This window comes from Colletotrichum siamense, assembly GCF_013390195.1.
Source record: "Colletotrichum siamense strain Cg363 chromosome Unknown KSG_Cg363_contig08, whole genome shotgun sequence".
Taxonomy (NCBI): domain Eukaryota; kingdom Fungi; phylum Ascomycota; class Sordariomycetes; order Glomerellales; family Glomerellaceae; genus Colletotrichum; species Colletotrichum siamense.
Genome location: NW_023501021.1, coordinates 1,180,301 through 1,196,119, shown reverse-complemented (window position 1 = coordinate 1,196,119; position 15,819 = coordinate 1,180,301). Strand labels below are relative to the sequence as shown.

General features: G+C 56.5%; 4 protein-coding genes across 4 annotated transcripts; 1 reads left to right on the top strand and 3 right to left on the bottom strand.

The window, feature by feature from the left end:
* Positions 1 to 512: 512 nt before the first annotated feature.
* Positions 513 to 2,188, top strand: ATG29 (Autophagy-related protein 29; the record flags this gene model as incomplete). The annotated part of the gene is made up of 5 exons (XM_036643785.1): positions 513 to 773; positions 856 to 928; positions 981 to 990; positions 1,045 to 1,994; positions 2,058 to 2,188. The coding sequence occupies 5 exons, from the start codon at positions 513 to 515 to the stop codon at positions 2,186 to 2,188; spliced, it is 1,425 nt and encodes a 474-aa protein (XP_036490730.1).
* Positions 2,189 to 2,730: 542 nt separating this feature from the next.
* Positions 2,731 to 3,156, bottom strand: CGCS363_v011935 (uncharacterized protein; the record flags this gene model as incomplete). Its single annotated transcript, XM_036643784.1, has 2 exons — positions 2,731 to 2,771; positions 2,820 to 3,156. 2 exons carry the CDS (start codon positions 3,154 to 3,156, stop codon positions 2,731 to 2,733), a joined length of 378 nt encoding a protein of 125 aa, XP_036490347.1.
* Positions 3,157 to 4,955: 1,799 nt separating this feature from the next.
* CGCS363_v011934 (Cytochrome P450 52A13) lies at positions 4,956 to 6,725 on the bottom strand (the record flags this gene model as incomplete). Its single annotated transcript, XM_036643783.1, has 4 exons — positions 4,956 to 5,157; positions 5,230 to 5,446; positions 5,502 to 5,977; positions 6,034 to 6,725. The coding sequence occupies 4 exons, from the start codon at positions 6,723 to 6,725 to the stop codon at positions 4,956 to 4,958; spliced, it is 1,587 nt and encodes a 528-aa protein (XP_036490860.1).
* A 2,567-nt stretch (positions 6,726 to 9,292) lies between these two features.
* DCW1-0 (Mannan endo-1,6-alpha-mannosidase DCW1) lies at positions 9,293 to 11,153 on the bottom strand (the record flags this gene model as incomplete). The annotated part of the gene is made up of 3 exons (XM_036643782.1): positions 9,293 to 10,836; positions 10,885 to 10,989; positions 11,042 to 11,153. The coding sequence occupies 3 exons, from the start codon at positions 11,151 to 11,153 to the stop codon at positions 9,293 to 9,295; spliced, it is 1,761 nt and encodes a 586-aa protein (XP_036490346.1).
* Positions 11,154 to 15,819: the final 4,666 nt, after the last annotated feature.

Sequence of the window (15,819 nt, the reverse complement as noted above, 5' to 3'; positions counted from 1 at the left end):
TGAAGTATAACTTAAACCCAATTGCTCCTACGGAACTTGCGTTCCCAACACACGATTTCTCTACCATCAACTAGTTCATTCTATCACAAGTAAATCGGTCCAACCAACGTGTTGGCTGAATCAAAAGGCCTTCATGCGTCTCAGCCTCAAGACACACGGGCAAACGTGGTCTACAGGGTGCGACCCAGTCTCGGAAAGCCTCGCCTTGTCGTCCAATGACATTGGCCCATCATCCTCACGAAGGTGCGGTGTAGATGATGACACGCACCGGTTGCGAAGGTTTGGGGCTTCCTGGGCGGGGTTGGGCGATTCAGGGTGAAGCCATGGAGAGAGCGTTCGAGAAGATGCGGGCTTTAGACGGCATTGGGTTATCTTTGCTACCTTCCTGACAACTCACCATCGCATGGCGTGACTCTGAAGAAGGTTCATCCTTGGTCAGCAAGAGGTTGAGAGGGTGAGGACGAAACCGCAGCCAACGGGCTCCCGAACAATGGCCCAAGCACCAGCCCCCCATGCACACCGGTGCCAGCCGTCAGCGGCCGTGCCATCCGGCACCCGTTATCGCTGCCGCAGCTCCGATAAGGAACGACGAGTTAAACCACTTCCGTCATCCTCGTTCCCGCGGTCGCGCTCCTTCCAAGCTCCCCAAGGCTGTCACCATCCCGAGCTACGCCAGCAAGCATGACGAACACACGTACGGCATGACTGACCCTAACTACACAGTCTTCGTCCGGCTGCCCATCCTCCGGGGCGAGTTCACGGATCCCCCTCCGGTAGGTTTCCCCCGTCGACGCCGTCCCCCCCGATGGCTCTTCGTCGCGGGGCTGAGATGCTGATGCGATGCCACCTGCGCAGGTCACCTGGGATTCCACAAAGGACGATGTGCTATGGAACATCCTCTCCGGCGCAGCCAAGACGGAAATTGACTGTAAGTCTCGATAGCTCCCTTCTATTGGCATTGCTGACCCTTCTTGATCCAGGGAACGAACTGTAAGTCTCCCGCCGAACATGGACTTCCCCCATCAAAGCTCACCCGTCTCCCAGAGCTGCCCATTTCGACGTGACCGTCGACTTCCTCCTCCAGCAAGTAGCCTACCTCACCGAACGACACACCGCCCAACTCCGCGCCCAGGTCCGCAAGGCAACAGCCGCCGCCAAAGGCTCCGCGGCACCCTCCCCGATCCCCGGCGCCGAACCGCACTCCCACCAGCGCACGATATCAGCCCTCTCCATCCGCCGCGACTCCCCCCTCCCCCGAAACGATGCCAGCACACCCGCGACCCCGATAACCACCTCCCTCCGCCCGAACCTCTCCCGCAACGGCTCCGCCGGCACCATAACCCGCAACCTCGGCGGCGAAGGCACATCGACCGCCCGCCCAGGAGCCACCACCAAGCCGTCCACCACCTCGCGGCCATCCAACGACGGCCAGCAGCAGCGCCGCCGCCTCTCCTCCCTGCCGATCCAGAGCACGCCCCGCAGCCCGGAGCCCGCCTCGCCCCCGGACGAGTCCAGCTCCCCGGCCTCCTCGGACGACGAGTCCAGCCCCGCGCAGTCGCGCATCATCCGCCGCCCGCCCCGCTTCCAGCAGCAGCGCGACGGCGGCGTCAACCTCGACGACGAGGACGACGACGACGCCGAGCCCGCGTTCCTGCAGTACAAGCCGCAGCCCGCCTCCAACGCCTCGTCGGCGCAGGACATGGGCTCCACGCTGCGCGGCGACCCCCGGAACGCCCGGCGGACCCCGAAGGGCAAGGAGAGGATCCATCACTCCGAGACGTCGGACTCGTCGACCAGCTCGCCGGCGCTCATCTCGCGCAGCTCCGCGACCAGCGATCATCGTCGCCCGGCTGCTGGAGGTGGCGGTGGCCCTCTGTCCCCGCGCCGCGCCGCCGAGCTGTCTGGGAAGAGTCCCAGCTCGAAGGGCAAGGGATACTCCCGGGACGGGAGCGACGGCACGCCTAGCATGGGTAGCAGTTTCAGCGACTTGGACGGTATGTTTTCTCCCCGCACGCGCGATGAATTTCTTGGGGTTTTGTAGCTGACGGTGTGTGCAGACGCATCAGTGACGCAGTCCGCTTTGGAGGAGGCCCTCGCGAGTAAGATGCAAGACGGCGCCATAGGAAGCAGGTTCAGCATCAGCCAAGCGTTCAGGAGTCGCTACATGCCCAAGCCTGGTCAGCAATAGCAGCATTACGAAGGACAACGTTATTTCCTCTTTTTCTTTCCTGGTAGATCATGGGACGAATGGGTTGGGTAGCATCCGCGGCGTTTAGGTAAGATCACGAAGCGGTTCAGAATGTCTATTTACTTTGGTTTCTCTCGTGATGCAGTGTGGGCTTAGGGAATGACGACAATAAACCTTCCCGGGACTAAGTGTCCTATATTTCAATACGAGCACAGTTAGCTTTTCACCAGGTTCCATGCGAATCATTCCGCCGGGGCATGTACATCTCCTTCACTGCAGGATTTCTCGAATGCATTTGAGGATATTGAGTATTATTTCACCCCAGTGAGCAGGAAATTTGGTGCAACAAATTAACGCCAGCTATGTGCAAGAGGTGCTGATACCAGAGACGAATCGCAAATGCTCCCCCAAACCAGGCCTAAGTTAAGACTCTCCGCAACATCATGTTCAAGCCAGCACCGGCTGTCCCTTCACATTCCGCGTCCACATTCGATGCGGGCTTTTGGTTCTGCAATATCTGCACTTCTTGCAATGACAAAGTTCTAGGCCTTGCCACGCATCTCGTATGCCTCTCCCCTCTCAACTGTGTCATCGTTAGTATGTGGCACGGCCTGATTCGAGGTTGACTTACGGTCACCCTCATACTCCCTCCCAGAGCCAAAGTCATTCCATGCTCTCTTTTTCCTCGTGGGAGGCGGTATCTCGAGGTCCGCGATTTCTGCCTCTCGAGACGATCCGCCGTCGCTTTTGGCCTGGCCTGTGTCGGGGTGGTCGTTCCTGTATGGTGGTTGTGCGTTGCTGGAACGACGCTTCTTGGCCTTTCGGTTGCGGTAATAGAAGAGAGAGCCGATGGCGGCGAAGAAGACGGTGATGGTGCCGATGATGACTCCAACCTCGACAGGAGTCAGGGCTCGCGGAGGAGGCGCAGGCTGCTCGCCAGGACGGGAGTCTCCTTGGAAGAAAGACATGTCGGGACTTGTAGACGAGAGTCTGTTGTTACATTCGATGGAGATATCGAGTCAAGCTTTCGTGGCTTCGGGCGCTTCAGATCATTCGTGAAAGCGATGATGCCCGGTCGAGGAGCAAGGTCGACGATGGTCAAGAGCGCGGCTATGCGAACAGGAGAGAACCAGAGTGTCGGGACTGGGGGAGATGAAATACGAAAGAGCGGTGGCCATTCGAGGCAAGCAATCAAGCAAGGAAGCAAGGAAGCAATCAGGTCAGCAAGCAGCAAGACGGTGCCAAGGGAGAGAAGGAGAGCCCGAGGTACGGATACCATGCATTCAACGTGGAAGATCAGGAAGCAGCCAACGGCGATGGTGTCTCTTGTCTCCACAAAGATGCCGTGCGGGAAGCCGTGCTTCCTTCTTCTTGGGACAACCTGAAGCTCTTGCAGTTCTGGTGTCTGTTAAACCTTCCCACCTTGGCCTGCGCCATGCGGGTAGCCGCGATGGCCCGTTGCCCTCTTTCCTGGCAGACGCACCTGCGCTGCCCTGCGCTGCCGGCCTGGCTGTCTTTTGCCTGCCTTCCCGATGAGAGACACGCCTAGCAAGCGAGATGGGGAAGGGCCCAACCTCGAAGGGGAAGGTCTGCTTCCCAAGGCGGTCATCGAGAGACATGCATCGTCTTCTTTCCTAGACCCGAAGCTTCAATCCCGCTCACGAATCTTTTCAATCGGCAACTGCGCTGGTCCTCGAGCTCGAGTGTCCATCTGCAAATACGACTCTCAACTTGTCCCCGACTGATGTATCTGAGCACTGTGCTCAACTCAAAACTGCTCACAAACACAATCACCGACCAACATACGAGTCGACCAAACGGAAAGCAAACACTGCAAAAGCATCTTCTCAGCACCCGGTGACTAATACAATGGGGCCAGGCAATAACAAAATGAAGATCGTTTCACTCGTCGAAACGGCTAGCGGCCATATTTCTTTTTCCCAGACCACGCAATCTCAGACTGATTGCCCAACGGAAGACGAGGTCTGGACGTTGTCGAGTCGGCTACACGCATCGGAAACCCAGTGCCACCGACTGGTTGGACTCTGCCCTCCCACCGAAACCTCCATCCGTTTGTCGTCTCTCCCAGCTCGATTCTTGTCGCGCAATGGCACACAACTGGCTACCCAGCCTTGCACGAGCCAGCCGTTCCCCGTCCGCGTCAGACGTCAACCTTCCCGTCGTTCATGAAAGACCACTTCACGGCAGCGACGATGAAGTTATGGCGGTCGGGTTCAGTCTCGAACGATTGTCTTGGCTGGGGGCCGAGACACGACATAGATTGATCTTAGTAACCAGGGATTCCAGGGACGGTCCCCTGGCTTTGGAGCGACATGTTCTTGCTTCCAGAAGACATCAATATGGGATTGTTCCACCTGACTCCGATCCATGAGATGAGCGCGAAGATCCCGCATGTCACCGACCAACCATGTACAAGCTGTCTGGGGTGGTGCCGCATCACGAATCGACGGCTGCATGCCGAGATGGGACGCACATATGCTGCTTGCATACCATTGTGTAACGTCAGTCCCGTCGAGGTTCTGTTACTGCAAGCCTCGCACGCGGGAAGCAAGCCACTGAAGAAGTTCGACTTAGGTCTAACAGGCTGTCTGTCCCAGGACCAGGCAGCCCACTACACTTATGCGAAGAAGGCGCAGCCAGCCGCTGCCATCTCGATCGGGGAGCGATCCGCCATTCATCATGCCGAGTGTGGGGTCAAACGCCGTATCTATCATTATAACGTGTTCAAAGATCTACAAAGCTTGCTTCACGCGGGTGTGAAGCTTAGGAGAACATCATGCGGCAGCTTGGTCGTGATGCCCACGGTTTGAGCCAACCGCCTCTCATCCCTCGGCCCAATCGTCTTGAACGTCTGCAAGACTCTCACAACAAAGTATGCCATCTGCGTCAGAGCGAATTGCTGGCCAATACAAATTCTTGGACCACCAGAAAAGGGCAGGTAATCCCAACTGCACGCGCGTCAGCACTCAATTCTCGAGACAGCGAATGGATCATCGACGATAAGAAGGGACGTAACTCACCCCGGGCGACGATCCTCCCAACGCTCAGGGCGAAACTCGTCGGCATCCTCACCCCAGATATCCTTTCTCCGATGGGTGATGTACATGGACCAACGTACGAGTGTCCCCTTCGGAACGAACACGGGGGATTTGCCGTCGGGCCCACCGCCAACTGGGAGGGTGGTATCTCGTGCTGCGCCGCGCGACATGGTCGCAACTGTCGGGTACAGCCGCAGAACTTTGGTCGTCGTCGTCAGCTTTCTGAACGTCCATTCAATCTTGGCATCACTCACTCTCCTTCAACACCATGTTGAGGTACTTCATATCCTTCATCTCCTCCCACGTCGGCTGGCGCTCACCGAGCTCCAGTTTGATCTCGTCTCTCAAGCGGGCTACCACCTCGGGTCTTCGTGCCAAGATCCAGAAGAGCGCGGAGAGCGTCGATGCCGTGGTGTCGCGACCCGCGAGAATCATGGAAAGCAGCTGCCCGCGGACGAACTCTGGGGTAGTACCCTGGTCCATCATTTGGTGCAGAAACACGTAAGCTCTTTCGGGGTCCTTCTCTTCGGCCTTCACACGCTTGATGTAGTTGTCGCAATAGTTGTCGATGATCTTCAGCCCCTCATCCCACTTATTGTCCCGATCCAGGAAGGTGAACAGACCCAAGCGGGAGCGGATGGCTGAACGGGTGAGGATGTATTCGAACGTGGCCGTGAACTCGGATGCCTCAGCCGATGGTGTCGTGAGCATAGACGTAGACTGGCCAAACCTGTTGTCGCATCAGTCTTGCGATCCACAAACCCCCCCCCCCCCCAAGTAACTCACATGAAATCCGTCGCCGAGTCCATTGTCATCATGTACAAAAGACCCTGCAAATCCACCGTCTGCCCATCCTTCGGAATCCTCTTGATCAGATTCCCAACATGCCTCTCAAAGCGCGCCAAATCCGCAATCTGGTTCCTCACAAATGTAGGCCTCATCATCGCGCGCGCGTCATGCCACGCCTGCCCGTTCGCCGCAAAGATGGCCTCTTCCCCCAGAATCGGCGCAATCACGTCCCGCCGCGGGCCCATGATAGGCCAGTCCTGGAACCCCGACGCCAGTATCGTCTTGAGGTTCTCCGGCTCCGTCGTCATCAGCACCCACGTCACCGGCGTCTTGACCCACCACGTCCACCCCAGCCGGTCGAACACCGTCTCCCACCACTCCAGCAGCCCGTGCTCCTCCTGCTTGGCCATCGACGCGCGCACCCAGTCGCTGCCGAAGATCGGGTCCGTGTGCGGGAAGCTCGGCGCCTCGGCGCAGCCGCGCGCCTTCATCTTGAGCAGGTAGCTCGCTTTGCGGTAGAGCACCAGCGTCGGGAGGGTGAAGAGCGCCGCGAGGAGGGGGGATGCGAGCGCGTGAGAGGGTGAGAGTTGCGGTCTGCCGCTGTGGGCGAGGTATGTCTCGGCGGCGGTCCAGAGCACGTATGTCCCCAGGACGGCCGACGAGGCCAGGTAGAGGTACTCTCGCGCCATGATGAAGTCGTTTCGCTGATCCCGATGTGAGCTCACTGGTTCACGAGATGTGCTGAAGCAGTCTTTTAAATCCAGCACCTACCCCTCAACGGACCTTCTCCAGCTCTTTTGAATCGCCGTCAGTTGCGCTGACGTTCCTAAACGTCCGTGCCGGGGTGTCCGATGGAAATAGGATATATCATCAGACGACAAAGGCTAAAGGTAGGAAAACAGGCAGGCTAAGGGGAAAGGCTAACTACTTTTCCCTCAGGTTTATAAAAAGCCTAAAAGAACGTTCCCAACCTTTGGAAATGCGACGTTTCCCTCGGCATCATGTAGTAATCAGAAAAAAAGAACACGGAGCCGTCGCCCATTATATCCACACCGGAGGAGCTGGGGAGCCATCTGCCGAGGCGAGAGGACGGGGAACATGAGAAGAGGGGGGCGGAGAGGAGTGATGTAACATGCCCATCCCTGGAGAGCGCTAGGTATTTCTCCCCCCTCAACGATCAGATGCGCGCTGTTTGCTGGATTTTCTTGTGCCACAACACCCCGACTTTCCTTTCTCGCGAACATGTGGTTTGCTGGTAAAAGGCACACCACACCGCATCGTCTCTAGTCCGTGGAGTTCCGCCCGGCCCCCCGACCAAACGACCCCTTGTTCTTCCCCCACACAAACATCGTCAGTCTGGGCGCGATCAGCTCCAAGCCTCCGCCCCAATAAACGGTCGTACAGGGCTGATTACGATCGCGCCCGCGCCAATTGGACCTGGGATTAGCTTCCCTCCCAGCCCTGGACGGGAATATTCCCGAGCGAGGCAAGTCTGCCTCATTCAGGAAGACAACAAAAAAGTAGGGCCAAGCCTAGATCGGAAGGCCGGCGATGGTGGCGTGAAGTAGCTTCTGGCTATGCCGCAGTAGTCTGGACTGGGGTAGGAAGAGCAAACAGCAGGCAAACAGTAACCTCACCCCAGCACCTTTCTTCGCATTCGCTATTTTGCATTTCTCCCGCTCCGGCGCATGTGCGAATAGCGCTTTAATTCACAACTTTACGCAGCCAAGAAATACCGTAATACACCGCTGTTATCAAACCCAAGAACTCACTCAAACATACCGCGTGAATGCTGGTATTGGTTTAGGTGCTGCCTTGGACGCGGATTGGGCCAACAACAGCGGTTCTCCAGGGACCCGTCGCCGAGACCCCGTTCGTACGTCAAAACCCGTCGGGACGGCTGGAAAGTTTGTTCGATGAAAAATTACCCACCTTTGATACCAACGCCAATCCCCTGGTACGAACGGGACTACTCCGCCCCCTTTTCAGATGTTAAATCTCAATATCAACGCCCAAGCTCATCTTACCATGGGCCCGTTGTGTGCGTGATGTCACAACTAGTTCCCGGCGGGGCTGGTCCGAGAAACGACATCCTCGACCTCCCCCGGCGGCCGCTCGCCGTCCGTCGCCGCTGTTCGGTTTCGGCGGACGGGGGCGTAATCTGCCCCGGCCCCGGTCTGCGGCCTGGATTGGGGGCCGGAAGCTCTCGGCGGCGGTCTTGGCGGGATCATACCCGCAATCCAGGCACCTATCGCGTGCCGGCGAAAATCAGTAATCACCTCCGGGACGTCTCTCCAGCACAGCGGCCAAGTTGCATCTCTCACGAGAGTTTCGCTGGGCACTCGCCAAGAACATCCCGCCATGATACCTCACTCAAGCTCCAAGATTCCTCGGTCACAATCCCCTGGTTATTAGAGCGATGAGCTTTGCAATCTCCTTGGAGACCTCATCCATCATCTACGCTCTCATCCACCAGAAAGCCTTTCTCTCAATTATCTGACCAACTAAGCCGGAAAGACCAGCCAATCAAGACAGCCCAATTTCATCCCGTTCATCTTACATGAACAAGAACTCCTCAGAGACCCCCCATCCGGTCTGCTGGTAAATTCTCACGTCAGAACGTAGCTGGTACGCACTCTCATTTTTCTGGCGTCTGGGTAAGGGGGTCACAGGGATCAGTAATCTACTCCGGCAAGTGGGATTTGTCCATGTCGGCTCGAGGATCGAGAAGTGAAATCATCATAATGATAGCCAAGCGTCTCATATCGAGCGCTTAGCCAAGAGAAGAGTCATGATCACGGTGTTTAATGAGGTGTTAATACCTCTTGTTGTTCATAATATAGCCGCCATTAGGCTATTTCAACGAACCCAGCTGGGGGATGAAGTAGCGACAGCCTGAAAATTCTCACGAGACTCGCAAATGAGGGCATAACGACCTTCAGGTCGTCTCATTATAATTGGCATCATCTATCTATGTACCATTCGTCATAAGGTCGTAGACTTTTCTGTTGCTTCCGGTTGTGTCGGCTTTTGAGCTGATCCTGTCTGTCAACCGATATTCATTCTTTATCCCCCAATCAATGCAAGATGATGCTCGACCCAATGCATATGTCGAATCCAAGTATGTTCCAGAAAGGTAAGGCCCAACGCGGGCTCCGAACGCGATAGAACGCCGCCTGAGAAAGAAAACCAGACCCAGTGCGCCACCGCCTGGATCCTGCAATATTTTAGAGCGCCATCACGCACCTTGTGTGAGTTATTCGATCCGAGCCGACTGTTGAGACGCCACACTATTCCGCAAAGCAGGGTTTCTGCTCTTTCTGCTCAGCCTCTTCTCTCTCACCATCGGGATGCCCGCCACATCTGTGGCACCCGACATCTGGGACACCATACTGCCCCTCTGTCTCCCGTCGTCGAAGGCGTGGGCTTTTGTCGGCAAGGGTGTAATAATACCGTGGTCGCGCGAACTTCTCCCGTCGCTTGAAGTATCGCGATCAACTCCTTTGCCCTTCTCATTTAGATCATCCGTCTTTCTTCTTGTGGACAAGGCTGCGATGGCGCCACCACCGAGGAGTGCAGACCTGAAATCAAAGAACCGCTCTTGGAGAGACTTCTCTGACGTCTCATCCATGAACATCCAGATGATGCCAGCGATTAACAACGCAAGGACAATGAAGGTCAAAATTGCTGCTCCAGCCGTCTCGCCGGGACCGAGAGGCGGGAGGACAGCGACGGCAGGGACTGTTCGGCCAATGTCATTACCACCGGCACCTGGATCGCCCACAGAGGTTCCGCCGCCACCCGCAGTGACCGGTGCTTTTGACTCGTCAATGAGGTTGCTGAGTGTGACCTCAAGGGCGGCCATCTGCTCTCCAACGCCTTGCATGCCATCCCAGGTCCCGTTTTCTGTCCACTTCAGCCCACACATTCGACCGTTTGAGCCACCCTTGCACTGAGCTGCGGCGGCGATCGACGATGGTCGGAGTTTGTCCATGACACGATCGTGAAGATATGGCGCCCATTTCGTGATGGCAGCCATCCAACGGCTGAGGTACGCCTTGAAGGATCGCTGGTCAAGGTTGCAAAGTTCGACTGTTTCGCATGCCACTTCTTGCATGATGTTGGTTTCCGGACCAACGAAAAACACATCGGAACCTTTCATGAGACCATCGAGCCTGTTCTTCCACACTTCGCTGCCGGTGTGGTTGTACATGGCTGCTGCTCCGAGTATCATGCCGCCAGCGTTATAGGTCCATTGATACGGTACGATGTTCGTGCAGTTGTACTGGATGTGGCCGCCATCGTATACATAGTAATCGTCCGAGATGAACTTGACGCCAACCATCCAATCCCATGTCTTGTCGGCCCATTCCGCGTACGAGGAGTTACCGGTGTACAGCGCGAGACGACCAGCCAAGGCGAAGAAGCAGGCCTGCGAGATGGTGTTCTTGTAGTCGTATCCGTTATTCCATTGGAAGATCTGCCACCTCAGTCCACCTGCGCAGTGATCCGGATCCCATCGAGCGGCCTGTGTGTTAAAGACTGCCTGAGCGAGGGCAAGCCACTGAGGTTGGTCTGAGGGCGGGTCGGGGAACTTAAGCTCGGCTGCCGTCATGACGGCAAGTCCCCAGAATCCCTGGTCGTCGTTACCCTCGGTTCGTGTCTGGTTCTCTGGCATGTAGTCGTTGAATTTGCCGACTTGGTGGAGGAGGCCCTGGGTGACAACATCGTTCCAGGTATCGTCGCCTGTGAAGTACCAATAGTCGATCATCGTACCCATCATAGCACCAGCTTCCCACCCTAAAGCCATGTCAGCCAATGAGCCGAATAACCAAGCAGTCCACTTACAGTAGTATGGGTCGGGAAGGAGACCGGGTGTTTTCCCAGGCTTGTCTCCATCGTAGAACGACATGAGATCTTCCGTCATCTTCCTAGCAATGGACTTGACGTTGCCTTACGGAACATGTTAGTAACAGGTGCAAAGTGGTGGGTTGAGGCCACTGACTGGGATCATTCACGTCCAGGTCGTATGCAGTGGTGAACTGAATAGACACCAGCAGCAAGGCCGACAACAGCCGGCTTACAGACCATGTTGACGTGCCCCGCAGTGCGGCCATGATGTCGGAGGTTGGTGCGTGAGGGGTCCTTGGCTTGAAGGGACGGACCGCATGAAAGACGGAACTCTAGATCCAAAGAACCGGGGGGCAGTCGAAGACTAAATGCCAAAAAAGAGGGATGCGCGGGCACCTCAAGGTTGAAATAAGAAACCAGCCAACAATTGATTGCATCAGGTGGAGGAATCCTTAGCGCAAACGAAGCCAGCAGGGCGTGCGCATGGGTAGTCGAGCCACGTTTGTGAGGTGATGGAGCAAGTCAAGGGTCGAGGAAGTGCTTCGACAGGCTGACAAGTTGGTTGGCGGTGTCCAGGCCCGGGTGCTTGCTGCTTCGTCCTGCAGTTGGGTTGTCTTCCAGCACACAGCAAAGCGACACCTTCACACTTGGGAAGGTAGGTGTACTTGTATGTAGGGATGCAATGGCGAGTGCAGTTTCCTGCAGGTTGGACGCCCCCAAGGAAGTAGTGGCACCTTGTCAGTCTGGCCGTCGGATCGTGCAGGGCCAAACCAAAACAGCCACGAGGAGGGGATGATGAGGGGAAAGACTGAGAAGGGGTGAGTGATGACGGTGGACTTGCGCTGGCCTCCACCGGGTTACTTTTCCACCCGAGAAAGAAAGAAGGTGTGGTGTGCAACTGCAAAGAGGAAAACGAGTGGCTGCCCCCCGAGGGTAAATACGAGCTGCTTGGTCAGGAGCGATCGAGGGAACGGAACGAGACCAGTCAAGAGACCATGCAAGAGAAGGTGAGCGGCGGAGGTCCACTAATAGCTTCCTCTTCGGAACAGCATCAATACGAGTAAAGGGTTAATTGTAGGTACATAAGTATGTAAGTACGAATACAAAGACCAAAGACGAGATTTGCCTCCGTTTCTCGCAGACTGAAACGGGGGAAAACAAATAGGCCAGAGACAGAGCTAAACAGAAACACAGGCATGGGAAACGAGAGCATTTCGGGACTGGTAAGACTGGGGAAATCAGTCAGGAGAAAGCGCGCAACCAGTTGAATAGCAAGACTGGCCCCCTTCCAGCCGTAAAGGTAGCTGTCTCACTCTTCTCGCCGCCGCTGGGCTGCGTAGTGTTATGCGTGTTGTGTTATGATCCCATCTTTTTTGCATCACTCCCGCCTGCCGTCTGGTCCGCCCTGGGCTTTGGCCGCCTTCCTTGCTTGTTTCTGCTTCTAGCGTTGGCATTGGCAGCTAAGCTTGTTCGGCGTGCATGTGGTGGTGCACCATCTCATCATGTCCCCAGCCGGCTGCAGTCCGAACCCTTGTCATCCCATGAGCTTGGTGCTGTCCCCTGCTGACTTGTCGCTGGCATCCCCCAGCCTGCACAACGTAAGGTGATGCGGTGACGTTTTCGGGTCCCGCTGGCTGTCTTGTGCCCTGTAAGAAACACTGATTGATTATTGATGCGTCCAGCTCTGCCCTTCCCGCCAATTTTCTCATGTCAGACAAACCTGGGGTTCGTCTGTAGTCTGTCGAAGCCATGGCTTCTATTGTCTGACTTTGGCCGTGGCGGGCAGAGAGGGAGATGCTCGAGCTGAGTCGACTTGTGGCTCGAAGCGTCTGCCCAACCGTCTTCTCAGCTCTGCGCTGCGACCCCGTCCTGTCACCAGTGCAGTGCGGTGCGGTCGTAGTGTTTGTTGGAAAGCCGCTTGGAATCCAGCTTGAATAAAAACTGGACTGGTTGACGTCGGTGATCAGCAGGCTCTGGGGGCCTGGTAGCCAGCGACAAGGCCCCAGTGCCGATGATCCCGGACTCGACAGTGGGCAGGGCGGCCAAGCCCGACAACCAACGAAACGTCCAGGCCTTTGCCGTGCCGTCGTATTGCAGCCAGCATGCTCATCATCGCCAAGGGACGAGAACGTCGAGCGGTAAAACGAGCGGGGAAAGTTGAGCGTTGGCCAAGATTTTCCGCTGCGGACGGGGACCTTAGACTTCCACCTTCGTCGTTGTCGGCAGCATATGCGATCAAGACGATGATGTCCTGAGAAAACAACCAAACACGCTACTCGGCCGATTAGCGGCGCATCGACATCGACAGGTCCGTTTATCTCTAGCCGCTCTCAGCTCGTAACGCTTTAGCGCTGGTGCGAGCGGGTAAGCTCATACTCGTGAACGGTCAAGTCAAGTACCAGTTGTCCGCCCCCATTCCTGTAGTGTCAACCCCCGACCACTCGTAACAGAGGGGCCAAAAACAACGAAACCACGAGTCCACCGTTCGTGAGGGTGGCCGTTAGTAAGGCTTTTGCATGGCGAGTGCAATGCTAATCTCGAATAAGCATCTTTTAAGGAATGCAGCACGGCCGTCGGCCCAGGCAACAGAGAAACGGAATGCCAGCGGGGCATCTGGATACGGGGCGGCTTTGTCATCGCCAGGGGCTCTGGCATTGAACCTCATCTTGCGACATTGCTGTGTGTGGGAGGCGCAAATTGTTCTCGGAGGGTTCCATTCCTCGAAAAGTGACTTGACGGGACAATCATGATTGACCTGATCGGCCTCGTTGGCTTCTGCAAACGGTTAAAAACGAGATTTTCATCGTCCAACGACATTCGACTTGAAAGCCGATGAAACCGTGTTGTAACAGTTCAGGGCGAATGGAGGGCGTTGCAAAACAGCCTGACGCTTGCAGAGTGCTTCAGCCGTGTATCTCTGGAATCGAGCCTTTCAGCAACAACCTCGCTGTGATCAGGCTGAGAAGATTGTGTGGTTGCGAATCGCAGGGTGCGCCTCCGCTGCAACGTACGTCGACATGGCTGTTCGCATTGCTGCTCCTGCTTCGAGGTGCCTTGACGAATGCTGACAACGTGCGACGGAGGCAAATGGTCTTTTCCAGTTCTCAACGGCAAACGCTCCGTGTCCGACAGAGTCAACGTCGGGTTCAACGACGTTGGCCGACTTGACCGGGGCTTTTCCTTGAGCGGCGGTTGAGCACCGCAAAGTGTGATTGCGCGGCCAGGGTCTGAACGTTCAGAGCAGATCAACCGAGTGGCCTGAATCTCGCAAGACAGACTCCCGTCGATCAGGGGCAGATGAAGATATGTTGCATTCGTGGCCACCAAACAGAAGCCCACGCATTCAAACGCTGATGGAAGCCAATGGCTGTTGGAATGACAGTAGCCGAGAGGATTCTGGGCAATAGCAAAGCCACACGACTGCGCCACATAAAAGCGGGCCTGACGCTGTCAGCCACGATACGCCGGGTAAGCTTCGGGTAGAGCCTGGGGTTTCGTATCACGTGGAAGGCTTTCACGTGGAAGGCTTTCACGTGCATCGAAGTGAGCCGTCGTCTGGTCCCAGCCGCCGGGCATGAAGGACCTTGACGGGGGCCAACTCGCCGGGCCAATTCAGCTCCGTCGGGGTCCAGGTCCAGTCCAGCAGCAGTGACGAACGCGCAGCACCGCCTCGACGATTACATCAGAAGCCGCGAATCTACGGCATTGGTTGGTGAAAACGCCTCCTTCCTGCACAGCTTTCTTAGCTGCCCAGCCCTCCTCAGCCCAACTCAATACGCGCGAGGCATACGATTGAGGCGGATGGAGACGGTCACCGGCGAAGGCGAGGGAAAAGAGGCACCAGGCTGGCTGGCAGGCAGGCCAGGGTCCGATCATCCAGTGCTGTCTTGTTCGTATCCATACGGAGGTAAGCAAAGCAGGGAAGGCAAGGTAACCATGGAAATGGTGGTCCCTGGCATGAGGGATGCGTGACCAGCGACCAGACACTCATTGACAGACTGCGACCTCAAGGCGTCGCCGTGCCGGCCATCGGATTGTGTTGCAGAGATGACGAGGAGATGGCTGTGCTGTCCCGGAGACACGCTTCCAGATTGTTTGGTCCAGGGAATATCCATCGCAGCGCCTTTGTCATGTTTATGGAAAGTCGGGCACACTTTTGAGTTAAAGGCGACGAGCCACTGCGTTCAGTGTTCACGACTTCGTGTTGTCCAATCTTTCCGGGTTCCCCAGGCACCGGACGGGGGTTGGAGGTCGCTGCAGAGCTATACGTACCGCACTGCCCGTGTGTGATTTGCTCGAAACGCCGGCCATGATTGGCCCTCAGGTGCTGCTCCAGCGAGCGCCGTCCCCCAGTCCCGTCCACTCCCACTCAGGTCTCCAACAGTGGCCGTGCTGAAGCTGCCGCGCTGTGGTTTCTGTTTCGCTCCGGTGCTCTGGGTCTGAATAAGAGACCGGGTATTCGTGGGCAAGGGAAGGGAGTATTCCCCATCACGGCGCATCCCAAAGGCGGCGACAAAGGGGACAAAAACAACGAGGCGATAAACCCAGAGAGCGGCAGGAAACCGCAGGCAAGGGGGAAACATGGCAATGAACAGCAAAGTAAACTCGGGATGACATGTCCTGTCGGAATCAAGAGCGAGCAACCTAACCTTAGAGACAATCACTCACTCATCCATCGCCAGCCCGGCTGGAGGAGGGAGGTTTGTCGCAGTGGCTGGGCGTTCCCAGCTCAACTAAAATTAGTGGCCCAGTTGGCTTGCCAGCAGCTTCCCTCCTTCCGGCCCCCCCAGCACACTCAGCAGGCACCTCGTCCTCAAGCGCTGTGCCACTGCGCATCCCTCCCCCAAATCCTCAGACGGACACCTTGTTTCGGCCGGGCTCTCGCCTCTTTTCCAAGACGTCTCATCACCTGAACTTAACCACCTCATCAAC